Genomic DNA, 27,991 nt, shown 5'->3' with positions numbered 1-27,991 from the left:
TTTATTCCAAAGACACTTTCAGAACTAATTCCCCCCTTCTCAGACCCCACCAGGAAGTTCTTTAGTCATTGTAAATGTGTCACATATATGTATATTTTTGTTTGTACATCCTGTACTTGTTGTGTTTGATTTTGTGTTCCGTTGGCCTGCATTGTTTTGATTCTATGGCCTGCTATTTTTCACCAGGAAGTTCTTTAGTCATTGAGAAATTTGTCATTTATATTCATATTTTTGCTTGTACAGTCTGTGCTTGCTGTGCCTGAGATTGTGTGCCTTATGCCCGTGTCGCTTTGATTCTATGGCATGCTATTTTATTTATTCCATTCCTGTAACAGTTCTCTCATGTAACGTAACTGGTTCTATTGTACAGTGCTCTGACACCTTCGGGTAAAGTCTGCGCTTTATAAGAATGCATTAAATAAGTACATTAAATAAATAAATAAATGGTTTCCAGAATATCCACTCACAACTGAGAAGTGTCTGTCAAGCTAATCTCTAGGATCCCTTTCTCAGTATACGCCATTCCGGAACACTCCTAAACTTAAATGAGAGCTTGAGGTCTCCATGTCTGAGTATCAGATGAGATTCAGTGAAATCTTTCTCACTACCCCCGACTCGTGCCATAACATTTCATATTTCTGTTTTCTCCAGCGGATCACAGGCAGTTGAGCTGAAGTTTAGCTCTTTGTCTAAAGTTTATATTTGGTGGTCCCTATTGCCATGCAACACCCTATCAGGCCTTATACAGTAATAAGGTTCATTACAAAACAGCAGATACATCACAATAAAATATAAATATATTTTATATGATTATATATTATTGTGATGTAGCTACAGTTTTAGAAATAAATAAAGTTTATGAAGTAAAAGAAATGACAAGCCAAAATGGACTTCGTAGATTCTGTGATAAGTAACAGCCGCAGATACTTAGCTCCTGATTCTCATCACATACCCCAAATAACAGCTCAAAGAAGTGTGGGGTAGCCATCTCAAGGACTAGTAGTAGTAAATCTTTATTCGGTTTCAATTTACATGTAGAACCATAAAAGCATTTGCACAATTGATTACTTCATTTAAAATTCACTTTAACAAAGACTAGTACAGATTTAATATAAATTCATTTAAAATTGGTACCCTTATTCATTGGTCCAAATTATCAAACGCTATTATATTAAAGATTTACTCTATGTTTAAAAATACATTTTAAAAAAGTACTCACAGTTTTACATATTAATTCAGAACTTAAGAATTGGAGCCACAGCATGGCAGGACGACATTTTCTAAGGCCTAGGATTCTCAACAGGGGAATTAACCATAGCTTACGATGTGCAGAATAGTACTTGCAGAACAGTACGGTATGAATCGTTGACTGTTCAGATGTTTCGTCACACGGGCATACCGGTAAGCTTTCTTCCCAGCTGTTTCTATTAGGAAAGGCTACAACCCTGTGGAAAATGTTCAGCCTGAATCTTGCTAGTAAAAAGCGCTCGAAGTGCGATTCGACATAAGTTAAATAGGGTTCCATTTCTAATGTGGTCATTACCGCCAAGGAGTGTTGTACTGATGGTTTCTTGCTCTCTAGGCTGGTACGTAACTCTTCTATGTGGCTCAATGCCCTTATTTTTAGGTCTTTCTTCGGGATTTCAGCAATTGTTGCCGGGTTGGAGTAATACTCGGCCATCCCTAAATCAGTAAGAAGATTTTTTACGTATCTTAGCCATTCTATTTTTTCCACGTGGTCCAATGTCATACAGTCTGCTACAATCTCTTTGGTGAAAGTATTCTTTGTTGATGTCCAAATACGGCGCCAGAGAAGAATAGGTTCAATCTTTGCCAAATCCTCAATATGAGGCATTCCCAGCTCTGCATGACAGGCAATAGTAGATACTCGTTTTGGGACTGCTAATAAAAATCTCATGAAGGTATTCTCCGCTACCTGCAGGGCTTTTGTGTTTTTATGTCCCCACAAGCCAGCCCCATATAGCGCAATGGAATGGCATTTTGCTCTATAAATATGGAGTAGTTCAACTGGTGGCCTTTTCCCTAATTTCTGGGCAAATTTTATAAGGGTCGCAATGGATCGCCGAAGTTGATGTTTGCGGGCTTCTATGGCCGCTTTCCAGTTAAGCTTCTCATCCATCATAATCCCCAGATAAGGGTATTGGGTAGTTAATTCTAATTTATTGTTGTTAAGAAATATACTCCTTCCATGTTTCTTTGTTTGGCCTGCCACCATAACATACGTTTTTTTATGTTTATGTGGAGATCTAGGTTACTCATAAATTTTGCATACCTATTCAGGGCTTTTTGTAGCTCTCGTGGGGTGCGTGCTAAGATCACCGCATCATCTGCGTATAGGAGCGCGGGCACCAGGCGGTTTTTCACACGGGGCAGATCCAAGCCCCCCTTCAGCATCTCAACCTCAAGGCCATTAGTATAGAGGGAGAAGAGAAAGGGGGCCATGACACATCCCTGCCTGACGCCGCGCTCTACTGCAAAGGGCTCTGACAGTTCTCCCCGTGCTCCAAAACATACCCTGGAGGAGGCGTTGGAGTATAGTTCTCTGAGAAAAGTTACAAGAACCAAATCCATTCCCAAATCAGTCAGAACTGACCATAGTTTTGCGTGGCAGACGCAGTCAAACGCTGCGGATAGGTCGACATATACCATATACAGCTTTTCCCGCTTAGCCGACACATACTTTCCCATCATCAGGACCAGGTTCAGGGCTTGTTCCGTTGTCCCGAAGCCCTCTCGGAAACCACACTGGATGTCCGAGAGGGTCCCGGTATCGTCCGCCCACTCCTGTAAGCGCTGGAGAACCACTCTGCCCAGTACTTTCCCCAGCGAGTCCAGGAGTGAGATCGGGCGATAGCAGGACACCTCCTCTCTATTTCCCTTCTTGAATATTGGTACCAAAATTGATTGGGTCCAAGATGTGAGCAGTCCACACTTCATGGTAGCATCAAACACCCTTTTTATAATTGGGGCCCACAGATCTAATTTGAATTTAAAAAAGTCAACTGGTACCCCATCCGGGCCAGGGGCTTTTCCACCTTTACTTGCTTTAACTGCTTTTATTACCTCATATAGTTCTACTTCCAATGGAATTGGAAATGGTTTACCTTGTTTTTCCCTATTATTTCCTTCTATTAACACTACTTCTGGAGGTTTACCAAAGATTTTCGAAAAGTGATTTACCCAGATTGGTCCCTCAATCGCGACTTCTACTTTTGGGTGGTCCTTTGTATCCATCAGAAAGGGTGCTTTCACCACCTTCCAAAATAAATCGCTATTTCTATTTAGTGAGCTCTCATGGAGTTGATTCCATAAGGCTTTCTTTAATTCCTCTTTTCTCACTTTACATGCCAACCTATATGCTTTTCTCAGGGTCCTAACCTCCTCTTGGTCTCTGATAGTTTTTGTTAGCGCTCTTTTTAGAGTTTTATGGGCCACTGAGCAGTCGTGGTTAAACCATCCTTTTTTCACTGCCATGTTCCCTTTAAGCTTCATTGTCAGGCATGCATTTACCTTTTCTAGAATCATCTTAAAATGGGATATGACTTCCTCATCTCTTGCGTCAGTGTCTAGACACTTCATTATTGCCGGATACGCCGCTGTTACTACCTTATTTGTTAGCTCATCAGGGTCTATCTTCCCCCAGCTAAGAGTATAACCATTTGTTTTTTTTAGGTATATGTTATTCTGGGCAAGGGTGGTCATTATGATTTGTGCTGATAGATCGCCCTGCTCTATAGTTAGATCAAAGGCTAAAGCAGCATGATCACTTAATGTATTTATTATCACTCTAAAATTCTCAGTCTTATTTACAAGGGTCGCTGTGATCAAAATATAATCGATTGTTGATTCGCTACCCCTTCCGAGATAGCTAGGGTGCAATTTCCCACAGAGGGGATTTGTTTCATTTAATATTACTAGGTCTAGACTAGATAGAGTTTCATTTAAGAAGTCTCCCACCACTGAGTGGCTAATGTGGATTGTTTGCTCATCTGTTTCGTACCCCATACCGCAGATGTTACTATTTTTCCTTTCACAGGGGTGGTGATTAAAGTCACCACCCCAAACAATGCTTGGGGGTTCTAAACCTCGTGTTTGTTTTGTCCAAGTGAGGAGTTTCTTGTGGAGAGCCCCAAGTGTTTTCACTCTCTCACTTTCCTCTAAGTTGTCGTACATATTTACGAAAAGAAAGACCCGCTTTGTCTGGAAGACCAGTCTCAGTATCTGGTAATTGGGTTCTAGACTGAGTGCGGTAATTTCTAACCCTGGTATAGTGTTCGCTATATAAGTTATCAGCCCACCCTTTGCCCTACCATGGGTGCCTGCAATACCTGGTGAAAAGTACGTTTTATATCCCGTCAGATGCATTTCTGTGGTAAGCCAGGTCTCCTGGAGGGCTAACACTTGATAATCTTTAGCAAACTCCAGAACGCTGCCATCCATAATTTTTGCACGGAGGCCCGCTATATTCCAGAACATGATTTGTGTTTTTACTGCTTTCCTGCCAAGGTCTAATCTTTCGTTTGTACTACTCTCCTTAATTGAAGCCGGTGTCCCTAACACCAAGTTTCGTTCTTCATATGTTGGATCGGGTATACTGCTAGTTGCATTCCCCAGGATAGGATTTTCCCCCCCTTTCACGGATATCACATTTGGTCGGGCCAACTTAATTTCCCCTTCTGGTTTGTGTCTTTCTACCGGACCTATAAGAATGGTGTCACCCTGTAGGCTGATGGATTGTGCCGGAGTGTATTTTAGTAGGGAGGGTAGTTCTCTATCAAGTCAGTCTACTTCTTCCAGGCCAAACAGTGTTGAGAAAGGGTTGAATGTGGGTATATTAAATTCTGGAAATGATTGGTAGTTGTTATCCTGATTCCCCCACTGTGACTGGGAATATAGTGGTTGAGGAGGTTGGTTAAAAAGATGTTTCTGAAAGGGTTGATATCCTACTTCTCTCCAGTCTGAGCGATATCTTTTCGATTGATTATGCTTTAAGTTAGTTATCAGTTCTCGTGGGTAAAAGTAGCTGACATAATGTGTAGAAATACTATCTCCCCCTATGGCCTCATACCAGTCACCAATGCACCTTACCGCTCTATGGTCCTTGAAATTTATAATTATCACATCCCCCCTCTTATCTTTTGGTCTTGATCCCACCCACACAGCACGCCTTACTGTTAAGATTTCCCCATTTACATGTGCTGGAAGGGGTCTATTTTGCCTCAGCCAGTAGATGGTTTTATTTTTTAGGGCGTGGTAGTTCTCTCTGACCCCCTCTGCTAGCTCCGGAACCCCGGTCATGATGATGGTATATGGGGCAGAATCAGGGGGTAAATCCACTATCCTAGGTGTGCATCTTTAAGGGCGCTGAATTAACTGTTCTCCCTTTTCCCTAACTGGTTTATTTATCATAGGTGGATTAGTCTTCGCTAAGTGGAGATTTGTTTCTACTTGGTTCTTCTCTGTGGCATTATTTCCCCTATCAATTTCAGTAGTTCCATTTTTTACTGGGGTATTTACGGATGGATTGGGTTTTCCTTTATTGGTTATTTCTTTTGAGGATTTTACTAATGCTTTTTTCCACTGCATAGTGACAGATTTTGGGGGTACTCCACTGGTAGATGGTTGTTCTATTTGTGGGGCATTAGGGACAGTAGAGTTTGGGATGGGACTTTTGTGCTGTGATATTGACAATTTCGTTAAGGCCAAGGTGTTCCCTTCTATTTGTTTACCCAACTTGTCTAAATGTGTGCTTATTAGTCTCGTTCTCTCCAAAAGAGGGAGTAGAAGTGACTTCACTATAACCTCTATTTTTGACAGAAGTTCGTTCTCCAAGTTTAGATCAGGAAGTGACCCGGTTTTGTTGTTCGATGTATGTGGGGCAATAGACTTGGGCGACCGCATGGGTTGGGGTGTTGTAACCAGGGGGGTGGTTGTACTTGGGGACGAGGGAGAGGGTCGTCTCTTTCTTTTCTTTGGCTGGTTTTCGACTTGTTCTAAGATTACCGGGGAAGGAACGGGTAGTTTGGGTGAGCTGGATAGTCTTGATGAGTTGGGGCTAACTAGGAGGTTAGAGGGGGACGTAAGATCGTTGAAGTTGATCCTATTTATCCCCACATCCCCTACAGTCCCTGGGGGAGTCATAAAAGTAATACTAGTGGAGGGAACGTTGCAACTCAGGGAATCTAAGGCTATTACATCAGGTGAACATGCTTTCCCAATCAATCCTAGAGAGGAGCGTTTGCCGGTTAAGAGGTCAATGGATAAACGTTTTTCGGTATCTGCAATTTCCTTTTCTAGGACAATAGTCACCCGTTTAAAGAATTGGTCTATAGTACCAGTTACTGCCCCCTTTGATGTATTAACAGTTATGTTCTTTGATTTGCCAGTGTCCGAGGACATGGTTACACAGGAATAACGGTTTCAATCTGCATACACAGTTAACAGCGACGAATACACAGTGTCTTATCGTTCGTTGCTCTATAACGGATTTCCAGCAGATGGTGATAGGGAAGATAGTCTCTTACCGGGAATCAAACGTTAGGGGGGTAGCCCGTCCCGTCCTTTAACGTCCTTTGACGGCCGTAGACGGCCCACCCTTTGCCCAGGCTTCGCCCCGGGCTACGTCCCGCGCGCGTCCCGCGATGCGCGTTAAGGGATCGTGCTTACAAGTTTAAAGGGGTGTGGCACTAGGAGGGAGCGCGGCTCTGCCGGGAAGAGGAACCAGCTGTAGGTGTTTCTCAGAATGCTGGTCCTCGCAGTCCCGGTCTCCGCACCACTCACCTCTGCAGTCACGCTATTCCAGGGAAACTATCAGCAACAACAGGGTCCACAATGGGCAGGGACCTCCACACACTCCACAAGGTCGATGAAGAGGAGTCCTTAGTCTCAATCCACTCTCGAGCGGCTCCCGCGAAGCGGGGGCCGCGAGAGGTAATGAAGCAATGAGCAGGGGGCGTGGCACTAGGAGGGGGCGCGGCTCTGCCGGGAAGAGGAACCAGCTGTAGGTGTTTCTCAGAATGCTGGTCCTCGCAGTCCCGGTCTCCGCACCACTCGCCTCTGCAGTCACGCTATTCCAGGGAAACTATCAGCAACAACAGGGTCCACAATGGGCAGGGACCTCCACACACTCCACAAGGTCGATGAAGAGGAGTCCTTAGTCTCAATCCACTCTCTCGAGGACTACACAGAACATATGAGCATGAGACCCATGTTTGGGCATACCTGTCACAATCAGGTTGTTGCACTGTAGAAACAGAAAAGTGATAGGTGGATTGCTTAAATTAATCTGGGCTACATCTTTTTATGCCTACCCTTTCACTTCCGACAGGAACCAGCTATTTGCTAATGAGCGTTCGTCCTGCTCCAGTGGGAACAGTCCAGCTCGAACTGCCAGGTCAGGGCCCCTCTGAATCACGACCCCTCTTAACAGGAACAGAACCAACCCCAGAAGGGTTTCGGTCTATTCGGCCTCATCAGTAGGGTGCGGCTTGAGTCCTGTGGCATCTGCGCATAACTGGAACTCCTAGGGCTAACCAATCAACCATTACTTATAGAGACACAGATTAAGTATTGGTCGATCAGCCACCCTGGAGACTGGTGTAAAATGTCAGTTTAACTGAAATGACTGTCGGTAGTCTGTGGGGTGTATAGTAAGAAGGTATCTGAAACTTAGCCCAGAAATTAACTGCTTAATAGATTTCCCTAGCACCTCTTCACAGAGTGAATACCCTCAAAGATGCCTAATAGCTTGATTTTACTCCAAGTAAGGGGAAATAGAAATGAGAAAGGTTATTTGGCCTGTTGGTCTACTCGTGAGTGCAGAGCAAAGATGTGTAGGGATACAGCTTCAATGTGCAACCATGTGCCCATTCTTTCAAGACATAAGAAAAGATGTTTTGAGAAATGTATAATAAAGTATGTGCATTATTTCCAGCATGTGACAACCATGAAATATTCAAGCATTAGTTACAGTGCATATTCAAGAGTAATAACTGTTCTCTTTAGATGAGAACATGCTATTTATGTTTGCAGATAAATCGTATACAAGTACCTTTCCACTAGCAGTTAACAGCAAACACATGCCCTTTAATGTGTTCTCGAGGGTAAATTGTATGGACTTTCATTATCAGACCAATGATGGCATCAAATCGGGTTTTCTATGTCGCCTTTGTTTTTTAGGAACCCCGAATTAGCGGCTGTGTGCAGAAGGCCTGGAACATTAATCCTGTATCCTGGATCTGAAGCCGATAACTTGGAAGAAGTAGCCTCGCTCCCAACCCCTTCCCCATCCTCCATTATAATTATTGATGGAACATGGAGTCAGGCCAAAGATATTTTTTACAAGAACTGTATCTTCCGGCTTCCTAAACAGGTGAGAAACCATTAGCTTTACACATGGGGTTTATGAAAGAGATAACTCGCCCACACTGGCCGCCAACAACTCTTTTTTAAATCTATTTAATACACTACAGCCAGTTATCTTTTTTGCTCTAGAAGAATACATATAGTGACAACGTGACTTGTACTATGCAAAACAAGGGAAGGAAAAATGAAAATGAATTCCAAAAATAATGCATTAAATTCAAAGGGTGATTGCAATGCTGTGAGAAATTAAAAATAAGGGTAAAAGTCAGCTCATGTGCTTATGCAGTTATGTATATATATATATATATATATATATATATATATATATATATATATATATATATATATATGATGATCTGTGGTGCTAGCAAATGTCAACCTACTGTATATGCTGTAGACCTGCCCTCGACTCACACATCATTGGCAGGCTGTAATGGACAGGTTGCTACATTGCAGAGAAAGAATTCTCATATGCATATTAGCGAGGTACAGCAGACGCACGGAATATAAGGTTACATCCTGATTTATTGATTTAGGGTTGATCTTGGCCAATCGCCTAATTACTCGCAGAGAGAAATCCCCTGTATGCTACTTCCTGGTTGCACTCTTTTACCAATTGGGTGCAGGCAGAGAGCACAGCCTTCCACGGAGAAGATAATCTGGGCCCTAGAAAACACCCTTATGCTTTGGGATGCGCTAATGGTGGACTTAACTTCACTTTTCACCCACGCACTGCACTTGGTTCCCATACACTCAACTACTCTTATCTGGTAGGAGTGTAAACAACGATACTATAACATCCTCTGGCTCCCCATCACTGTGATAGGGTTGTAGCCCTTAGGGTCACCAGAATGACTGAAAAGAGGAGACCCAGATGATGAAGCATGTCACCAGGTTTGGTGAGTGATGGGAATCCGAAAATGTATTGAATATTTTTCCTTCTTTTGCGGCGTTTATCTTAGTGTTGTTTTTCGTTCAGAGTTTACAGGATCCGGATCATTGTTGTAGACCCATGGATACTTTAGGTTTGTGAGTATAGTGTATTAGTGCAAGGTATCCAGGCTGTTCTTTAAATATTGCCTCTGACCCAATCTTAAGTTTGTGTGCTTTGGACTTAAACACTGACATATCATCTACCCCATGCTGTAATGACTGTAACACAGCGGGGGTGAAGTGGCGAGTGAGTAGGACTGCTCAGTGCCTCCTTAAGATGTGAAAAGAGAGCAATTGATGGACAGAATGGAGAACAATGTCATACATTCACCCCAGTACAGAGATCTGGGCCTAAATCCATGTTTTTTTACTCCCCATACCATTCCAGTTTGAACCCAGTCATTGACTGGATCAAAGTATATTTTGTAGGCTGTTGAATTGTTGTAGAACTGTTTAGCTCTGGTATGAAACTGAGCTGCAAACATAGCATCTGCAAACGTTCACCAACGACCATTGCTGTATACAGATCATCACTGTATTATCAAATTCAATGATGTTGCGAAAAGGTTTGCACAATATGCACTCATATGATTTATTATGCCATCAACAATTCATACTGTCATCGATAAAGCTGTATCAGTAATGTATATGCTAATCCTATCTGAAAAACAATAAAACCGATTTAAACAAAAAATGATCTGTGGTGCTAGCCTGAAATTTAATTTGTAAGTATAGTGGTCCCTTTTCTTGGGAGGTGCTGTGGACCATGCAAAACTGATCATTTAGTCACAGGTAAGTTGAGAAATGTTTCCAGGACTCACTTCAATTATTTATTCATCTATCTTTGAGTTTACTACAATGCTAGCTAGATTCACAGGTATCAGAGAGCTTTACTGGTTGTGAGTGTAAGCTTCCAAGAGGTATAAGAGGGGATTCATATCAATGAAAAGTTAAAAACAATACAGCATTAAATGGACAAAGAGTCACAAAGGTACATAACAGGGAAACTTGAGGAAGTCAGTTGGAGACAGATCGAAGACTGTCATGCGACTGTCTAGATGGATCCAGTCAATGATGGCAGCATAAAGCAGTTTGAGTGTGTGTTGAATTAGTTGTTGAGCAGTAGAGATTTGAACTTCCGTTTTAAGGAAGGAAAAGAGGGGTTGCAGCGGAGATCCTTAGGGAGTGAGTTCCAGATCTTAGGAGCATTTCCTGAGAAGGAGAGCACCTAGGAAGATTTCTTCTTCAGATTAGGCGGAATGAGAAGAAGAGAGTTGGAGCTTCTCAGTGTCCGGACTCTCCCTGATCTTAATAGTTTGGTTTCTAGGTATTTGTTTTTATGTTTTGTATGAAGGGCTTTGTGGGTGATGCAAGCTGTCTTGAAGATGCATCTTTCTTTGATGGGAAGCCAGTTAAGACTGTTGATGGCAGGGGAGGTGTGATAACATCATTTAATTCCTGTGGGGAGCCTGGCAGCTGTGTTGACAACTGCTCTAAATGGGGCAAGGTGTTATTTAGGAGTTCCTGTTAGGATGGCATTTTCGTAGTCCAGTTTCGAGAGGACAAATGATTGCACTACCGTCTTCAGATCGTCTGTGGGAATAAATAGTTTTTGATTTTCCTGAGATGTCTTAGAGTGCAGAGCGCTCCTTTGGCTGAGTTGTTGATGTGCTCCTTCATTGACATGTTTTTGTGTTCATGTTATCTCTGGGGTAATGCAGAGGAGATGTCTTGCTGCTGCATTCATTAAATTTTGGGATTGATGCAACAATGGGGCACAAGGTATATTCTATTGCCATAGTAGAGCTTGGAGATCGCACAAGTGACGATACCAAGTTTTCATTATGTAGTACGTGCTTCTTGAGACCTGAGTACCGTGTGGAATCAGGGACTTCTCTTAACATGGCTGTCTGTGTATCACTTTCTGATGGACCATATGTCTATTGACTGGTGTATTTGCCATTATCCACAGGTCACGATTGCAGACTTTGCGGTATTGAGCAATAAGTGGATAACAATCATCTATGCATCTAAATCACAGAAGCAGCTGACAAGTCTTGACTTGTGGAAGTTTTCTAGGCCATCCAAGGTTAGACCCGATTTGTGTATCATCTGCATAGTCGTAACATGTAAGGTTGAATGATTCGATGATGTCCAGTTAATGGGTTAGATAAATGTTGAATAGGAGAGGGACAATTGACTCCTATGGTTGGAAGAGCAACGTCTTTTTGGTTGGCCTATCTAGGAAGTGTTTTTGTGCCTTTCATGAAAACCAAAATTGTTGCTCTTATTGTGTTGTGGAGATTGTGTAGCTGCTCTTAAGTGCTGAATGGAGAGACGAGGAGTGAGCGTTAAATTTGCCTGCCTGCTATCTTTGTGTTGGTGACTGGGTCTATGTTGTTCAGGGGGTAGGGCCTGATGTTGTTTTGTGGTAAAGTGTCATCTGTTTACAGTCCTGCTGAATTCCAAGTGCTCTTGGATGTTTCTCTTATTTGCCAGGAAAGAGTTTAATATTTTTGCATAATTAGCAGAAATGGAGATTCCATCAATTTAATTGACGGGTGGACAGTCAGTTAATGTGTCAGTCTAGCTCACAGGATTCTAGAAATATCTTTCTTTCCCCATGAGCTGTTCTCCTCAGATGGAAGACCCTGCCAATCAGATGTTAAAGACATCAGAATCCAAATTGTGATGCCCTAGAAAAACTGACCCTTTTGACATCTTTGATATTTTGCAGTTACAGAAAAAACAGAATGACTCTGGATTATCAGTGGTCCTAGATGGTCAAGGAAGCAGCCTTCTTAAGGATATTGTCATTTGTAAATAGCTGAAAAACCCACAAAAATTGAATTGAAATTTATCATGTGATTTACAGAATCAAGTTGCTTTTGAATTTATGTAGCTTAATCCTGAATTTAGTTTTTTTGGCTAATATCAAAAAAACCTTTTCCTCCATTCCAGTTAATTTATATCATTTTTTGATACGTTTTAATCTGTCTGTATGGACATTTAATGTTTTATATTGAATTATATTTTAAGGTGTTCCCTGCAGTGTCATCTATTATAGATCGAATTTGAATGTTGTGAAATACTCGTGGAGTGCCTTCTTCAGGGTTGGTGCAGTGGCATGAACAAGCATCTCACACAAGGAGATAGTTGCAAGCAAATGAATGGTCAGATAATAGCTTCATATGCTACTTATAAAAAACTTTAAGATTACTAGGTGTTTTTTTTTCTCCATGTTTTCTCTGGGAGTTTATTTCACAGTTGCATGTTAGTAATTTGATGGAGTTTTCATCTATGTAGGATTTATAAAAAATGTGGGTCATTAGGCAAGGAAATCTGAGTTTTGTTTTTGCTGTACAAGGTGACTTTAGATTGTACAAAGCTTGTCCTATCCTTTGTTCCACCCAGTGCATATTGAAGAAGCTTTTGAAGGAAATACTCCTTGCAGCTGGTAGTTAGCGTAGAACCATGATCCCATGGATAATGTTGTCCCATTCATTGTTCATGATCTATTGTAGCTTGCTGAATAGTTGCTTGGAAAGTTCTATGTAGCTGCAATTGGTGCAATCTAAAAGTTCCATCACTTGTGCTAGGGATGCGTTTATCTTATGGGAAAGCCCTGGGAAAGGGAAAACACATCAAAGTATTCTCATAGCATGGAATGAGTCTTTCCTCACTTTGTTGACTTGGGTTTGGGGAAGGTGGAATCCATGATCATGCCAAGGTTTTTCATCTGGTAGCTATGACACAGGTTAAGCAGGCTTAATTTAGGGCAAGGTATAAAGTATTTAGCAGTACCAAAACAGTAATAAAGTCAAAATGTAAAGCAATAAAAATCCTAACCTGAAATACAAAAACATAGTAAAATGTAATAAACAAAATGGCATGACAATGACGAAATTCCCAAATAAGGGGTTCGGAGATATGAATTTTTTATATTTTAGATTGGAATAGAGCAAAGAAGTCACAATAATAATCAATGGTCGCGGTTGATTGGGATCTAGGTGCAAATTGAGGCTTTTCCCAATAGAGCGCAGGTTTGATACACTAACCAGGTTCATTCTGGTTAAAGGTTTTTCCTTCTGACTTAGGGCCTGATTTAGATCTCGTCTGACGGGTTACTCCACCACAACGGTGATAGGATATAATGGAATTTATAGTCTGGCGGACGGGATACCTGTCAACTTTCTAACGGAGTAACCCATCCACCAATATCCAAATTAGGCCCTTAGTTCTTTAAGTCTCAATCCACTACAGAAGTATTCCTTTAAAGTCCCCAGGACCTCAAGTGAGGTACTTCAAGACCCACTGAGCGTCAGGCAGAGGCCAACAGCAGGGTCCTGTTCAGTCCAGTTGCTACTGGTCAGCTGAGCAGTTGTAGGAAAGGCTATTTTAGCTTGTTGTATCCCTGTAGCTTTAACAGGAGGTCAGCCTTCTGACCCATGGAGTCTACTTATTTTTCCTGGGTACAAGATGGGGCTGATCAGTCATTCACAACTCCTCTCAAGTCACAGACAGCAGGTCCAATCCTCTCTGTTTTTCCTCAGGTCCTGAAATTATTCTGAAGTGAGTGCCTGTAGATGACACATAAATGCGTGGCACTAGCTAGTGGGTGGTGATGACTCTTGGGCATGGCCTAACCAATGGAGTAAATGTTCCTGGTCCAACTCTTCCCACTTTGGGCATTTTTAAGATGGCTAAAGTCTTCGGCTACACTGAACATTGACTCTGAGGGCTGGGGGGTGCATGGGGAGTGTACTCTAGTAATCTTAGCGTCTTCCTACATCCAACACCAGTTTGAAGTACCCACTGTACCCCTAATAAGCCCAGACACCTGGAAGAACAAAACAGGGCTCATCAGGAACCAGACAGTTGGTACACAAGAATTTTCTTGTCATCCTGTTCCCATCCTTGCAAGTGAGCCCCCAATGTTAAATGTATATCCAGCAGACCTGTAAAGCAGGACTTGATGCTCAAGCATGAATTTCAGGATGTGGACGACAAGTCTACATAGGGTTATCACTAATAATTAGTATTTAAACAGAAGGTTTTTATGTGTCAAATGGGGTTCATTTTGGCAGATTGAATTGCAGTTTTTACACTTCTATATTCAGGCACACGGGATAGTCCTGAAGCCATGTTTGCATTACCACCGTAGTGGATGGAAAAATAGGTGCTGCAGTTCAGAAGTGGCATTTAATTTCCAGGGCTTGGGTGCACCTTGTACAACGTACTGGGGACATATCGATAGAGCGTGCTACTCACCCGTGAGGGTCTTGAGGCGCTGGGGGGGTGCAGCTGTGGATGAGTCGAAAAGCCAGGTCTTGAGGTCCTTGCTGAACGTGTGCAGGGTCGGGGAGCATCTGATGTTCACGGGGAGCTTGTTGCAGGTCTTGACTGCGATGTAGGAGAAAGCTCTTCCACCTGTTCTGTTTCTGCGGATGCGAGGGATCTCGACCAGGGGGAGGTCGGCGGAGCGGAGGTTCCTCTTGGGTATGTGGAAGGATACTCTCTTGTTGAGATATTTGGGTCCGATGTTGAGGAATTTGTAGTCGTGGGTAAGGATTTTGAAGGTGACCCTCTTCTCGACAGGGAGCCAGTGGAGCTCTCATATGTGTTGGGTCATGTGTTCGTGGTGTGCTGTCCCGAGGACGAGTGTGGCAGCGGCGTTCTGGATGGTTTGGAGTCTGTGTAGTAGAGGTCTGTTGATACCGGCATATAGGGCGTTGCCGTAGTCCAGTCGGCTGGTTATGAGCGCGTGGGTGACGGTCTTTCTGCAATCGGGGGAGATTCATTTGAAGGTCTCGCGGAGGATGCGCAGGCAGTCGAAGTTGCTGGAGGCGACGGCGTTGATCTGGCTGTTCATGGAGAGGGAGGAGTCGAGGATGATGCTGAGGTTACGTGCTTGGTCTATAGGGGTGGGTGGCTTCCTGAGGGCGGAGGGCCACCAGGTGTCGTCCCAGTCGAAGTTGTGGGGTCCGAGGATGAGGACCTCGGTCTTCTCCGAGTTGAGCTGCAAGCAGCTGTCCTTCATCCAGGCTGCCACATTCTTCATTCCTTCCTGGAAGCAGAGTCTGGTGTCTTCGGGATTCTTCGTGCGTGAGAGGATGAGCTGGGTGTCATCGGCAGGGGATACAATGCTGAGTCCCTGCTTTCTAACGATGGCGGAGAGGGGGGCCATGTAGATGTTGAAGAGCATGGGGCTGAGTGATGAACCTTAGGGTACTCCGCAGTTGTCAGTGGGTTCGGAGAGGAAGGGAGGTAGTCTGATCCTCTGGGTTCTGCCAGAGAGAACGGATTTGATCCAGTCGAGGACGGCTCCTTGTATCCCTGCGTCGTGAAGTCTGGCTGCGAGGGTGTGATGAGAAATGGTGTTGAATGCTGCGGAGAGGTCTAGAAGGATGTGGGCCGTGGTGTGTCCGTGGTCGATTAGCATGCAGATGTCATCCGTGGCGGCGAGGAGGGTGGTCTCGGTGCTGTGGTTGCTGTGGAATTCGGACTGGGAGGCGTCTAGGATGGAGTTCTCTTCGATGAAGGTGGCCAGCTGGGCATTCACAAGTCTCTCTGTGACTTTGGCCTCGAAAGGGAGGAAAGAGATGGGCCGGTAGTTTTCCGGCTGTGGGCTTCTTGAGGAGGGATTTAACCTCCACCCGCTTCCAGTCGTCTGGGAAGATGCCGGACATGAAGGAGGCATTAAGTGTCAGTCCTAGTTCGGGTGCGATGGTGGAGGCAGACATGTGGAATATGTGAGGTGGGCCGGGGTCCGTACGGGCTCCTGACTGGGTTTTCTTCATGGTGGCAGTGATGTGTTCGACAGTGGCGGGCTCCCAGGTCGTGATGGTTGGCATGTTGGCGGCGTCGGGGGTGTTGTTCGTTGTCGGTTCGTTGAAGTTGTAGTAGAGGGCCTTGATCGTCAGATGGAAGTAAGCGCTGAGCTTGTAGCAGAGTTCCTGGGAAGGGGTGATGTCTGTGGCTTTGCTCTGGGTTTTTGTGAACTGTTGTATGATGTTGAATAGCTCCTTGAAGTTTGTTGCGTTGGTCTGGACTTTGTCTCTTATGAAGGTTCGTTTGGTGTCTCTTATGCGCTGGTGGTATTCTTTCAGGGCGCTACTGTAGTTGTTCTGAGCTTCTGTGGTTTTCTGGTTTCGCCAGGTTATCTCTAGGCGTCTGCAGGAGCGTCTGACTTCTTGCGCTTCAGTGGTGGACCAGGCGGCCTTTAGGGGGCATTGCTTGGTGGGGTGGCGGAGGGGTGTGAGCTTGTCGGCGCAGCGGGTGATCCGGTGATGGAATTCTGTGGCTGTGGAATTGGTGTCTGTCGTGGCTCTGGGGGGTCTAGGAGGAGGGTGGTGCTGAGGAGTTCCTCTGTGACTTTGCTCTAGTGCCTTCTTGGTGGTTGCGGTGCGACCTTGGGTGCGGAGGCGGCGTTGAAGGTGAAGTGGACGCAGTGGTGGTCTGTCTAGAGGGGCTGAGTGGTGTGGCTAAAGCTGTTGTTTGTTCCTCCCGCGGAGATAGGGTCAAGGGTGTGTCCAGCTCCGTGAGTGGGCGTGTTGACCAGCTGCTTCAGCCCGAGGTTGGCGAGGAGAGTGATAGAGTTGGGGTAGTTGCAGTTGTCGAGGTGGAAGTTCAGGTTCCTGAGTAGAATGTAGTCCTTGGAGGTGATTGTGTGGGGTGCGGCGAGCTCGGCGATGGTGGTTGCGGACTGGGTTTGCGGTCCGGGTGGTCTGTAGATGAGGGTCTCGTGTAGCGTAGTTCTGGGGCTGGTCTGGATCTGGAAGTTGAGGTGTTCTGTGTTGGAGTGGGGGTCACTCGTGCTGGAGAGTAGGAGGGCGGTTTTGTGGGCAATGGGTGGTGGTGGCGATCTTTCTTCTGGATCTTGTAGCCGTCGGGGATGGCAGTGGCGATGTCTGGGCTGGAGGTGGCGTTGGTCCGGGTTTCCCTGAAGAAGGCTACGTCGCGCAAGAGGGTGTTGATCAGGTCCCAGATCTCTACGGCGTGTCAGTGAAGGGAGCACACATTGAGGAGGATGCATGTTAGGGTTTTGGTGGTGCGTGCATCGGGCGGTCCTTCGGCGGTAGTGGGATTGATGGTGAGGGATCTGCGGCAGGGTAGGCACGCGAAGGGACTGTGGATGGTGTTCGGCGAGGATCTTATGCAGGTGGTGCGTCTGCCGGGGTTGAGCGCATGAAGGGTGGTGGAGTCGTAGCGGTGGGGTCCGGAAGAGCCGAGGTTCCTGGTGCTGGTCACGGTCGGGTCACGGGGCACGCCTTCGGCAACCCAGTAACGCGCCTGCTACGCAGCGGTCGCCATTAAGTATCGGAGGGGGCGGGACCAGTGGTAGGGAGGCGGGAGCGGGGACTGTGTCGGGGTGGGAGGGGCCGCAGGGGCAGCAGCGGCGGAAAATGGGCTGGCCAAAAGCTGGGCAGTAAATAAGACTGAGAGTCCGGCGGAGTGAAAACAATTACCAAAAAGTATTAGAACAATTACAGGATATCACCACAATACAATAGCATGACACAAATCAAGAAGTCACCCGGAGGCTGGGAGGGCTGCTGGCGCTAATCCTGCACTGCGGGGGAACTCGAGGCTGTGGTGGTGAGGCGAGACTGCAGGAGAGAGTGCTGGCCTGGACCCAGGTCTAGGTTTCACACGCGCTCCCCGCAGCGATCGCCATTAAGTAGGGGAGGGGGGCGGGAGCAGTGGTAGGGAGGCGGGGACTGTGTTGGGGTTGGAGGGGCCACAGGAGCAGCAGCGGCGGCGGCAAACAGGCTGGACAAAAACTGGGCAGTAAATAAGAGTCTGAAAGTCCGGCGGAGTGAAAACAATTACCAAGAAGTATTAAAACAGTTACAGGATGTCACCACAATACAATAGTATGACACAAATCAAGAAATCACCTGTAGGCTGGGAGGGCTGCTGGCGTGAACCCTGCATTACGGGGGCACGCATGGCTGCAGTGGTGAGGCAAGGCTGCAGGGGAGAGTGCTGGCCTGGACCCAAGGTCTAGGAATATGCCAATTCAACCATGTTTTAAGGGGTGCACAGGCATTTTATTAGAGGTTAGCAGGGTTAAAGTGCACAGAGTTCTAGAACCAGCAAACATATAGAGTTCAGCAAAAGGTGAAGAATGCAGGGTGACTGCGCTTAAAAAGTAGATTTCTTGCATCCTCAGTTCCACTAACAGTACGCTTTCACTTAGTTTTGAAGACCTGACCTGTATGGTTCTTTTTGAATTTCAGGATGATCTGCATGTTTTCCGACATAGTTGTAGCAGGTAAACTTAAAAGAGTTCCTCAGGTCAGGAAGATGAGCAAAAACACACATTGAAAAGTATTGGGGTGATTGTTGAGCCGTGTGAGACAACCACATTCCAGATGAAGGATGAAGCATTTGTGATTCATCTTCACAATAGGATTTTTCCAATTTTGGACTGTATACTGCTTCCCTGTTTCGTATAGTTTTTCAGTCGGAGGATGGTGATCTATAGTAATGGATATTGATGACCCCTCGAATCGGAGTAGAGCACCAACTCCATTGGAATCCATGACCTCCTACCAAAAACAGATTTGTGCTTTTCCAGGTCGGTATCCCATCTGTTTGATAGAAGTTTGTTTTGTTCATTGAAGCTTGAGATCTGGAAGAACGATGGAATGAGTTTACGTTCTAAAGGGTTCTTCGTTTTCGGTCTCTAGTTTCCTGGGTCAGCCTGGTCCAGCCTATATTTTCTTAAAACCAGTCTCTGTTTTCTTAGAACCAGCCTCATATAGGATATTTGCAGGTCAGTTGGCATGTTTCTTTTGATATAGTGGAATTCATGATTGCTATGTTATTATGCTGCTAATGATTATAGGTATAATACATTGTTGGCATTAAAATCCTATCTTTTGCTTCTTCAAGAGGAAATGAGATTCAAGCTATTAGTTTTTTTAATTTAGTGTTTTGCAAAGGACTCACAGAGGTCCTGATAATGTTTTGTTACGGTTTTTGAGTTGCAGACTGAGTAACAGTATTTAGCAGCTACTTCGAAGAGTTCTTAGGTTCGACATGTAGCATCCGATATTCATTAATAGTAGTAATTTCTTGATAGAAGTTTTGTAGGTTTTATACATTTTCACCTGCCTTTGAAGCCGCTTTTTTAGCGTTCACATTGCACGTTTTCCTCCAATGTCTTTATAGGCAGCCAGTTTCTGTTATTGAGCCCATATTAAATAGTCTTGCCTTCCGCATATGCTAGTGAAGAGATGTATTATTTTAGGGGGACACACATTTCCAAAATCCCCTGTTAACCATGTATAGATTTATTTTATGTCCATTGCAAGGCACAAAAGAAGGTGATTCCTTAAGTTTGCATGGAAGGAGTTTGTCAAGATTCCTTCAGGGTCTAGTAGAAATAGCTGTGGTGATGTCTGTTGATGTTAAGTTGTTCCTAGAGTTGCTCTAGAAAGGTTGAGATTGAAATGAATGATATAATATTTGATCCATGCAGTGGGCTTGTTTCCCATGAAAGAGGTTAAGCCCCTTTGATTGAAAATAGTACATAGGGTGTGATCCGCTAAGTGGCTGTAACCAAAGCCCAATTAATGGTAACAAAATGCTTCAGGTTAACTGATTAGGCTGGAGGTCTCTCATTGCACCGGTTTGTTTAACCAGATGCTGAGATGCCCTACGAGACAGAGATCCAGAGGGTGCACAGCGATGTCCACTATTGAGTCCAGAAGGCATCTGCAAACACAGAGGTGTGTGGTGGAGGTTGATAGATTAGGAAAGAAGAGGCAGAGTATTTTGTTAACCAAGGATCAGACAAGTAAAGATATACATTCCAGTGCTGTATGGCCATTATCAGTGGAGATTCCTGAATATATTTGTGAGCCATCACTAGCCTTCTCCCATTCTTCTGGTTTGGTCGAGTTCTGAAGAGGGTTAGCCTTATGGAGTGTGGGAGAAGCATTGACAAAAAGATGTTCCATGTTGAGCTCAGCTAGCAGGTCGCAGATGTAATTTCTTTTTAACGTAGTGATCTGGGTTTTTTTTAGCACGCAAGATAGATGGCTGCTGTATCGCTGGGTACAGGGTGAGACATCTGGTTATTTGTGGTTGAGTGAGATTGATGATTGTTCTAGCTGCAGAGATAGTAGGCAGCCATTTGGACTTGTTGCAGATCACTCTTAATCTACAATCTCTGGTGATTGCTCTGTTGTTTCCTCCAGTAGACATGGTAGACAGGATGGCATTGTGACTTTGTCTTTTCAGATTGTTTGCCGCATTTTACTTCTCGAAATGTCAATAAGTATGTCTTTTGAGGAGTCCTCTGGTCGTTTTTGCTGCAGGAGGTGGATTTCTGGTTCCTCTTATGTGATTGTAAGATTGTGCTGGAAATGTATTTGAGCTAAATCTCAGAATTTGAAATGTTTGAGTGATCTCTCTTGGTAGTTTGCCAACCAATGCGATGTTGGAAGCAGTTTGAAACTTGTTAACTGTATATAATGAGGTAGTGATGGAAATAATAAAGCAGTTTCCTTTGTATTAGTTGGCCATGGTTTTTTTAACCAGTGAGTGTTCTAGACATTGTTTTAGCTGACTAACAATGCAGCAGAATAGGAGAACATGGTCTTGGTATGGGTTTGTCACATTGGCCCAGAAGCTAAAATAGTGACATAACTGGTTGTTGACCTGGTGTAATGCACCAGAGAGTATAAGGAAGGTCTCGATAACGGTTCAGAGAACTGGTCCAGGAAGAAAAACGTGACTTTACTTGGTTTGGTTGGATGGGAGAGCCAAGTGGACTAGGAGTGTTCCAAGGGCGATAGGTAGAATGAACGATTGGCAGTAAGACAGGGGCAAGACTGATTGGTAGGGATATGAGGGGCTGTTACGAGACAATATTGGGTAAAAGTCACTGAGAGTAGGAGTTTACAAACATAGTAGATTCTGAAAGTGCACCAGGTAAGTGGACAAAGCTCCTTAGCAGTATGCTTTTGCGATTTGTAGAGGGAAACAGAAGTGATGTCCAGCCTGTTAATCTCTTCCTTTGTTTAATGTTATTATGGACGGTGGGAATCCACACATTGCTGTCAATCACAGTCTCTATATGTAACAAATCTGCATTGTTTTAAAGTAAATTATTGATATGTATCCTTTAAATACAGCCGTTGCCATGTTGTGGTACCGCTTGGCAAATGCATTTCCTTTGTCTAGCATTGTAGTTTCTGTTTTTTACAAGCTAAAGAATCTGAATTGTCTTAATAAAAATGTTTAAAGAGGCGCAAGAAAGATTTTGTTGATCGGTAATTTAATCTTGAAGCGCTTGTTCAAAAGCCTTAAAATCCACTTTATTTAACAGAAACTGGCTTTTCTGAAATATCTTGTTAATATATGACACTCCCTGTGTGTTTGCGCACATGTAGCATTATGTATATGCAATATGTAATTTATAAAATGTCATACATATTTAGTGTTTTCCATTGTAAATTGGTAGGAATGCATTTCTTGTCAATGCTGATAATAATTTGGTTAATGCCAAGCCTCTCTAACCCTTGAATAAATTAAGAATATGCCATCTACGTTAATAAAACAACCTTTAGTTTTTAGAGAAGTGCCCTCTAAAGAAATGATTAATTTAAATAATTGAGTAGTCGAATGTCTGTTTTTATATAGGGCTATGGTATGCCATTGTTAATGCAGTGCACACTAATAATATTCTCCCCAGGCAAGTCTGTTGGAAAATAACTGATAGCTTTTATAATTTGTTTAATGGAAGCCCTGGAGATTGATGGGTGTTTTTCTGACAGCCTAACAACATAGCGCTTTAAAAATACTGCAGCCTTTAACCATGCTTCCTGTAACCTCTGTCTCTTTTGAGGTATGCTTTAATATTAATCTCATATGCATGCACATTAAAGCAAGTTCACTGTACTTGAGAGTGAGTCTGCCTGTCCCAGATACATAGGTATTTGCTACTCGATTTTTGTGTAGAAGCCCTCGTTAGAGGTTATCCTGGTCATTGTCTAATATTATATAAATCCTAAAATACCACATTATTTAGGGGGTTTAAGGTTTCTTGAAACGAGAGAACCTGAACTGAAATCTGAATGGACCTCTGTTTCAAAGACTTCAGGTGGGTCAATCTGCATGCTCCATCATCAGTAAGCAAGTATATTTGCACATATCTTTTTTCAGAATGAGAGCACAACGTTATATGCCAAAAGTCCATGTTGTGATGAAACTAGATGATAGGTGAGACTCACATAGATATAGAAATGCTTCTCGTATACGCACATTGTTGGATGTCTTGAGATCAATCTACTTAATGCAGACATGTGGATGTCACTTGAGTGTTGTATTTTGAGACACACATGGGTAAAAAAAAAGCAAATACAACATTTCTGTTGAAGTCCTAAATAGTACTGATTCCCCAAGGACCCTTATGATGACTATTAATGTAATACACGGTGCAGGCAGGTTTTGAGAATTTGAGATAGAATCGGAAATCATGCATTCTATGAAGACGATGGTGTATTATCAGCACCATCGTTTTCCATGTTATTAAAGCATGCCCTGAGCATTGATTGCCTTGACAGCTTGATATTCAGCCAGACTTTATTGAGATGCAAGTGTGTGGTTCCCATATACAGTTCATCAGCATAGCACCTTATGAAGACTCACTTGCTTTGGATCATCCATTGCTGTCAGATATTGTGACGCTTTCCTTTCAGTATCAATGTTGTAGTCTATGCCTCACTAGCTCTCTCTTTAAGATGTTGTGCTGAATGACTCCCATAAGGCTCCTCTTTCAAGGAACCTTTGTTAGTGTACATTTCCCTCCCATCACAGAGAGATACGTGGAGGGTGTGCCTGGTTTCCTCTGACTTGGAGGACCATGGGGTTTACTGACTTCTCATTTCAATATGCCTGGCATATATAGCTGATACTTTACCCCTTCAAGGCTGTATATTGTTTTAGGGTGTTAAAGCCTTTTTTGTATGAGGGTTTCACAAGCTTATCTAAGTAGCAGCCGACGTCAAGGCACTCTATACCATAGACTCCTAGGAGTTGTAGTCTAATGGCAAACTTTGCCACATTTTAGTGCATCGTTTCTTTCTTTATCCATTTTGGCAACACACTCTAGACAATGTATTAGGTGGGTGAATACTATGTTCCACAAGGTGTGTGTCCTCTCCCATTTCCTCCCCCAGACACCACACTTGTTGGGGCTTTTTCAGACGTCTCCGAGTGAACCAGTGATAGGTGTGTCTGATGTTCCTGGTATGAGCCAGTGATATGTGGAGTGTTAATAGCTAGGGAATATGATGTTGGTGAAAATGGCTTACAATCCTTCACACTGTTTTCTAATGGTATTTCAGTGTCTTAACTTATAACGTGTAGTTCTGAAACCTTGTGTACAGACTTGTGTCCAGCGGCCCACCAGCACTTGCTTGAAGCCACGACTCGTCCGTCGGGTTGTAGTACAAGGGTACTCAGTGCATAACTCTCCACAGCTGCTGGGACCTGCAGTGTTATTTGGCACTCTTCAGTAAGGTGTGTGGGAGCTTCGCATCTTCTTTCATCTTGGTGTCATTCTAATTGGATACCTGGGGTGGTCTCCTCTCCCTGTACTGAGCTATTAGCAAGGTCCTCAGTGGGATCAGGTGATTGTGTAGTTCAGAATATTTATTGTAAGGTTCCATTAATGATCTTTCCCTCCTCTTGACTTATCCTAATGTGTTCGCCTCATCAGGACTTCTTTTTTTTGGATCATCCTCTTCAAATTATATCAGTCTGCACACATAGTTACATGATTTCAATCTATCTCGTAAGCTGTTTCTCTAGACCCAAAGGCCCCCTAGTAAAAGTGTAGTTTTGAAAGTAATCGGTGGGACATCCTTGTTATATCACAACAGATAATTTTACAACATTTGCATTAACTTCCGAACATTGAAATTCTCCAGCCGTTAATACTGAAATTCTCCAGCTTTTAATACTTTTAAAAAGCAAAGGCAGTTCAATGCACTGTTTATTTTTGAGGTTGTTAAGCATTCGTAGTTGTGCAGGAATCCTTTCCATCACATAGACCTATGTGTGACATTAGAACCTTGCACATTGTACTACCTTGGCGTTTATTTTCATTTAGTTCAGTAAAATAAATCAAAATCTGGACTCCCGTAGTATTCAAACTTTGTTTGCTTACTTGGTTGCCAAGAATATTATTATTTTTATTTAAAATTGTATGTCATTATTCCTGCTAACAGGCCTAAATTCCCCACACGCTCATTTGTAAAGCCTCCAGAAAAAAACAACGACGTACCTTCAAAACGTTATAAGTGCGTTGTAGTTTCCATAAAACAACTGACACTCATAGAGTATATAGACACACAGACATCTGGAGGCTTTCAAGAATTCTGCCAAATGTAACAATCTGTAGATCACTGAGACCTGCAAGAAGTATTCTGTTTTCTGATTTACTGATAGGTTTCGGGATATTAGCTCACCTGTGAAATTCAGAACCTCAAAATGAATTTTTCTAACCAGGATGTACAGAACATTAATGCTGTGTAGTTTATCTTCCCACTAGCAGAAGTACTACAGTTTTGGTTTTTGGTCTGGACACTGGATACACAAAGTAGCAGAATTACCATTCAGCCATAATTGTTGTAATGTCCAAATTACTAACTTTGAAAACTTCCACCAGCCAATCAACTGATGGATATTAACAGGATGGAACAATTGAGGAGGTTGGATGCGATTTTTTTGTCCCCAACATCTGTGCATATGCAGTATTACACCTCAAGACTAAGTGCATCCTTTCGTCGACCATGGCCAGTTGTCGGTATAGAATAAACATAAATGCTAACTTGCTGGAGGAAAACAATTCGATTCTGACCCTACTTTGGACGCTGGGCATGGATAAGATTGATGATGTAATAATAGAAATTGTCACTTTTGTTACTACTGATTGATTGGTGGTGCTAGAAGAGGCTGCAAAACACGTTTACTTGTCTCCTCTTCTCCTTTCACCCCTCGGGCTGGCATTCTAGAAGCGTTTGCTTCTCCTCTTTTCATTATTTGATGACAAATTCTGAGTTTTCTCACAATCTACTCGCAGCTCTGATGGGATTTTATATTATTTCCCACTCTTACATCGGTTTGTTGCAGGCCAATTTACCAGTTGGAATTGTGCAATTTGAAATTGGATCATTTCATTATTTTTAAAGCACTTGAAATGAAAACGGATTGCCTTTAGTGGCAGGTTGCTGGACAGCAACAATTATTAAGAAGGCGTTTGTACCTGTGCAGCTACAACCCCCCTCATCAAATGTGTAGAAATTAAAAAGAGAGGAGGAAAGAACATCTTCCTGTTAAGTTTAGAGAGTGAGCAGAACAATATATGCATATAGGGACCGAACATATAGAAAATACTTGTGTTTTTTAAACAAATGTATTATATTAGTTTAAGTCGAAAAAGAAGCTTGCACCATGGACTGGAACAAAATGTCCTCATGGGGCTGAGAGGACATGAACACAAAGATAATGGGGTTCTACATTAGAAACAATATGATCAGTCGTGTATTATCAGGAACATTAACATAAACTGTATTTGTCTTTTATGGCCTCCTGACCGAATAAAGCTTTTTGATGATAAAATGACCATAAAATATATGTGTATAACTCCTCGAAAGACGAATATAGGCAGATTTGTGAAATCACTTAAACAAAACGCCAACATCATACAATTATCCCCAGAAATGGGAGCGATCATAACTATCAAATGAGCTCCACACATATAACACCGCCAACGCCTTAAAAATCAACCAGGAAAAGACCAAGGTTTTGATATTCGGCGGCTGTAAGAACAAGAAAAGCCTAAGGTGGCACATTGGGCCTGCAAAGATCAATACAACTTAAAAATATAATTATTTGGGAGTCTGGTTTAGCGAGTCCGCCAGACCATCAGCTCATTTAGCCGCCTTGAAAAAGAGAGCCGGCGCAATAACATACTCCCTGACCCGACTGAACCAGTCCCTGAGCAGCCCTTCCGGAGAACCCATTCTGAAGGTGATTAAAGCTACTCTACTCCCTGCCTTAAACTATGGGCATCAAGCCTTCCCTGGTGCATGCTCTGTTAGTCTTGACCTCGCCCAAGTTTCCACCTATAAAAAAATCTTTCATCTTCCGAACTTCATTCAGAGGGCAAGACTACACCTGGAGCTGGGCCTACAAAGACAATCCATCTATTGCGAGGCAGACACTCTGAAATACTTTATAAGGTCATTAAAAGCTGCAGATAATACCTTAAAATCCCGACTAAAATAAACTTTTGCCAGTCCTGGAAATCCATGGAATCGACAGATTACAAAGGCCATAAAAACGCTAGAGATTGACAACTCATTATTAACTTCAACTATCCCATATCCAGTCTGGAAGAAAGTCATCAATAAGCAGGTGAAATTAATCTCCCATCGGATGGACCTCAAGGCTTTAAAAACATCCACTGTCTTGCTCCCCCTGAATAGCTCATAGCATCCTGGGGTACCGCAAACTTATCTCCTGGAAAATCTAAATGCAGTGGCTCGGAAGAACATAATGTTCATGCACCTTCTAGGTCTGCGCTCTACGGCCTTTAACAGATGGGCTCCATCAAATGGGGGGGGCCTGCAGACTGTGCAATTACCATACTGAATCATGGATGCCCCTAGAAGATTTCTCTTAAAACCCTTATATTTAAAATGGGGCATTAGGTCATGCAGGGAGGCATCGGCCCTGTGTTTTACTTCCTCAGATATTCAAGCGCTCGCAAGGATCGGAAGGTTTGTGAGAATCTTGGACAATCTTTTTTCACCCCCTTTGGCCCCCTCGCTTCCAGTTCCTTGCCGCCAAAAACTCATTACAGACTTTTTTTGTCCCCTGGTTTAGTATCTTCTGTCCTAACCAATTTTATTTCAGGCCTAGCCCAGTAATGTGATCACTGATAACTACAAGACTGTTTTTATTATATGTATAGGATCTTAAATCCTGATAGTTTGTTTTTCCAGTTCCGCTTTTTAACATGATAATTGTGCTAATGCTGATATTTTATAGCAATGGTTTTAATTAACTGCGCTAATTAAATTAAATTACTAAATTACTAAACTATCAAATGAGCTGGTAGCAGCGGGAGTTAGCAGAGCAGTACAGCAAAGTGAGGAAAGATCAAGACATCAATATATATTTAGTCTCAGGACTCACTGCTAGTTCTAAGGGAGTTCGCATAGGCAGGAGATGTTTCCACATGCCCAAAAGAGAGAGACTTTATCTCCCAGTCAGCCAGGCACTGACAGCTGGCCTAGGCTCTGATATCAGTGAAATCTTTGATTTTCTGCAAGCCCTTTCTCCTGGTTATGGTGGCTGGCAGATATCCGGGAAAAACAATAGGCTGTGATCCTATTGGGACACTTTACCCAGTTTAAAGTTCATCTCGGCAGAAGTGCTCACATGACTACTCCTACATAGTTAGCACTATTCCTCGACTGCACGACCCCTTTCAAGGTAACCCTTTGTGGGCACAAAATTGCATTTTTCTCAATGAGAGCTTGTGTATTATTACTTACGCCCTGCTCGCCTCAAAGGAAGGCCTCATTTGAGGGGATAATATCTGTTGTTTACTCATAATTGTTCAAGACTAGCATTAGAGATATGC

At 43.3% G+C, this 27,991-nt stretch overlaps 1 protein-coding gene across 4 annotated transcripts in view; it reads left to right on the top strand.

The window, feature by feature from the left end:
* Positions 1–27,991, top strand: part of DTWD2 (DTW motif tRNA-uridine aminocarboxypropyltransferase 2) — a 734,040-nt gene that overhangs the window by 459,428 nt on the left and 246,621 nt on the right. For 3 of the 4 annotated variants that reach the window (XM_078677367.1, XM_078677368.1, XM_078677370.1), the window contains 2 exons: positions 8,200–8,392; positions 11,291–11,407. In XM_078677367.1, the coding sequence (XP_078533493.1) occupies positions 8,200–8,392; positions 11,291–11,407 (310 nt within the window). The remainder of the gene's footprint in view (positions 1–8,199; positions 8,393–11,290; positions 11,408–27,991) is intronic. The other variant, XM_078677369.1, reaches the window with a different exon arrangement.

The sequence above is a fragment of the Lissotriton helveticus genome, chromosome 2_1 (genome assembly GCF_964261635.1).
Source record: "Lissotriton helveticus chromosome 2_1, aLisHel1.1, whole genome shotgun sequence".
In the NCBI taxonomy this organism is placed as follows: Eukaryota; Metazoa; Chordata; class Amphibia; order Caudata; family Salamandridae; genus Lissotriton; species Lissotriton helveticus.
This window is presented reverse-complemented; position numbering and strand designations above follow the sequence as displayed.